This window comes from Poecilia reticulata, unplaced genomic scaffold (assembly GCF_000633615.1).
Source record: "Poecilia reticulata strain Guanapo unplaced genomic scaffold, Guppy_female_1.0+MT scaffold_1123, whole genome shotgun sequence".
Taxonomy (NCBI): domain Eukaryota; kingdom Metazoa; phylum Chordata; class Actinopteri; order Cyprinodontiformes; family Poeciliidae; genus Poecilia; species Poecilia reticulata.
In genome coordinates, this window is record NW_007615862.1 from 4113 (window position 1) to 5126 (window position 1014).

General features: G+C 39.7%; 1 protein-coding gene across 1 annotated transcript; it reads left to right on the top strand.

Moving 5' to 3' along the window:
• Positions 1-175: 175 nt before the first annotated feature.
• Positions 176-822, top strand: LOC103461346 (cytochrome P450 3A56-like; the record flags this gene model as incomplete). The annotated part of the gene is made up of 2 exons (XM_008403651.2): positions 176-402; positions 555-822. Coding segments are annotated over 2 exons (480 nt in total), but the record flags the coding sequence as incomplete, so codon positions are not given.
• Positions 823-1014: the final 192 nt, after the last annotated feature.

A 1014-nucleotide genomic window follows, 5' to 3' on the forward strand; every position in this document is an offset into this window, starting at 1 on the left:
TTTTTGTATAATAATACATCAAACTTATATAGCACTTTTTAGAGTATGTAAACAAGACTAAACAAATTATCATACCAAAGTATGATTTAACTTTGGAATGATATCCTAACCTGTTCAGACTGGCCTGTAGAACAGTAGTATGATCTGGTAAATAGCCGTGCTTGTGTTTGTGTAGGCTCCTGTTCAGTATCAGCCTCTGATGGAGATGGACTACTTGGACAGCATCATCAATGAGTCTCTCCGGTTGTTCCCCATTGTCCCACGTTTGGAACGTGTGGCCAAAGCATCTGTAGAGATAAATGGCCTTGTGATTCCAAAAGACATGGTTGTCCTGGTCCCCACATGGCCTCTGCACCGGGACCCTGAGATATGGCCAGAACCAGAGAAATTCAAACCTGAGAGGTACAGAAGGAATGAACGACTACCACTAAATAAGGGAGAAAAATGCACATTGCTGTTTATCATCTGCAGRAGTCTGCTGTTAATACAYTTGATTATATATTTATGTGTATATTGATTATATATGTATGTGTATATGGTATTTTTCGCAACAGATTCAGCAAGAAAAACCAGGAGGACATTGATCCATACACATACATGCCTTTTGGGTTAGGGCCAAGGAACTGCATTGGGATGAGATTTGCTCTGGTGGTGATGAAACTGGCAGTGGTGGAGATCCTGCAGCGGTACAGCTTCTCTGTGTCTAAAGAGACTGAGGTGAGATTACAGATTAACTCTGCATATTGCTCCTCTTTCAGGCTGTGTGAGGAAGCTTATGGCATTTATTTTTGTCCATCCAAAATTTAAAGACTCTGCTTAACACTGAGCTTTGCACAGTAATTCATGCTGATCCTCATTTCATTGTCTCTTGTTCTTAGACTATGAGGTTTCTCAGTCTAGACAAGTGTAGCTTTTCTTGGTTTTCTTTTTTACGATGTTTGAATTAAATGGCCACGCTGTTCTTTGCATTGTTTATTCAGTTTACACAGTTTTTTTCTCTGCACATTGAATTTC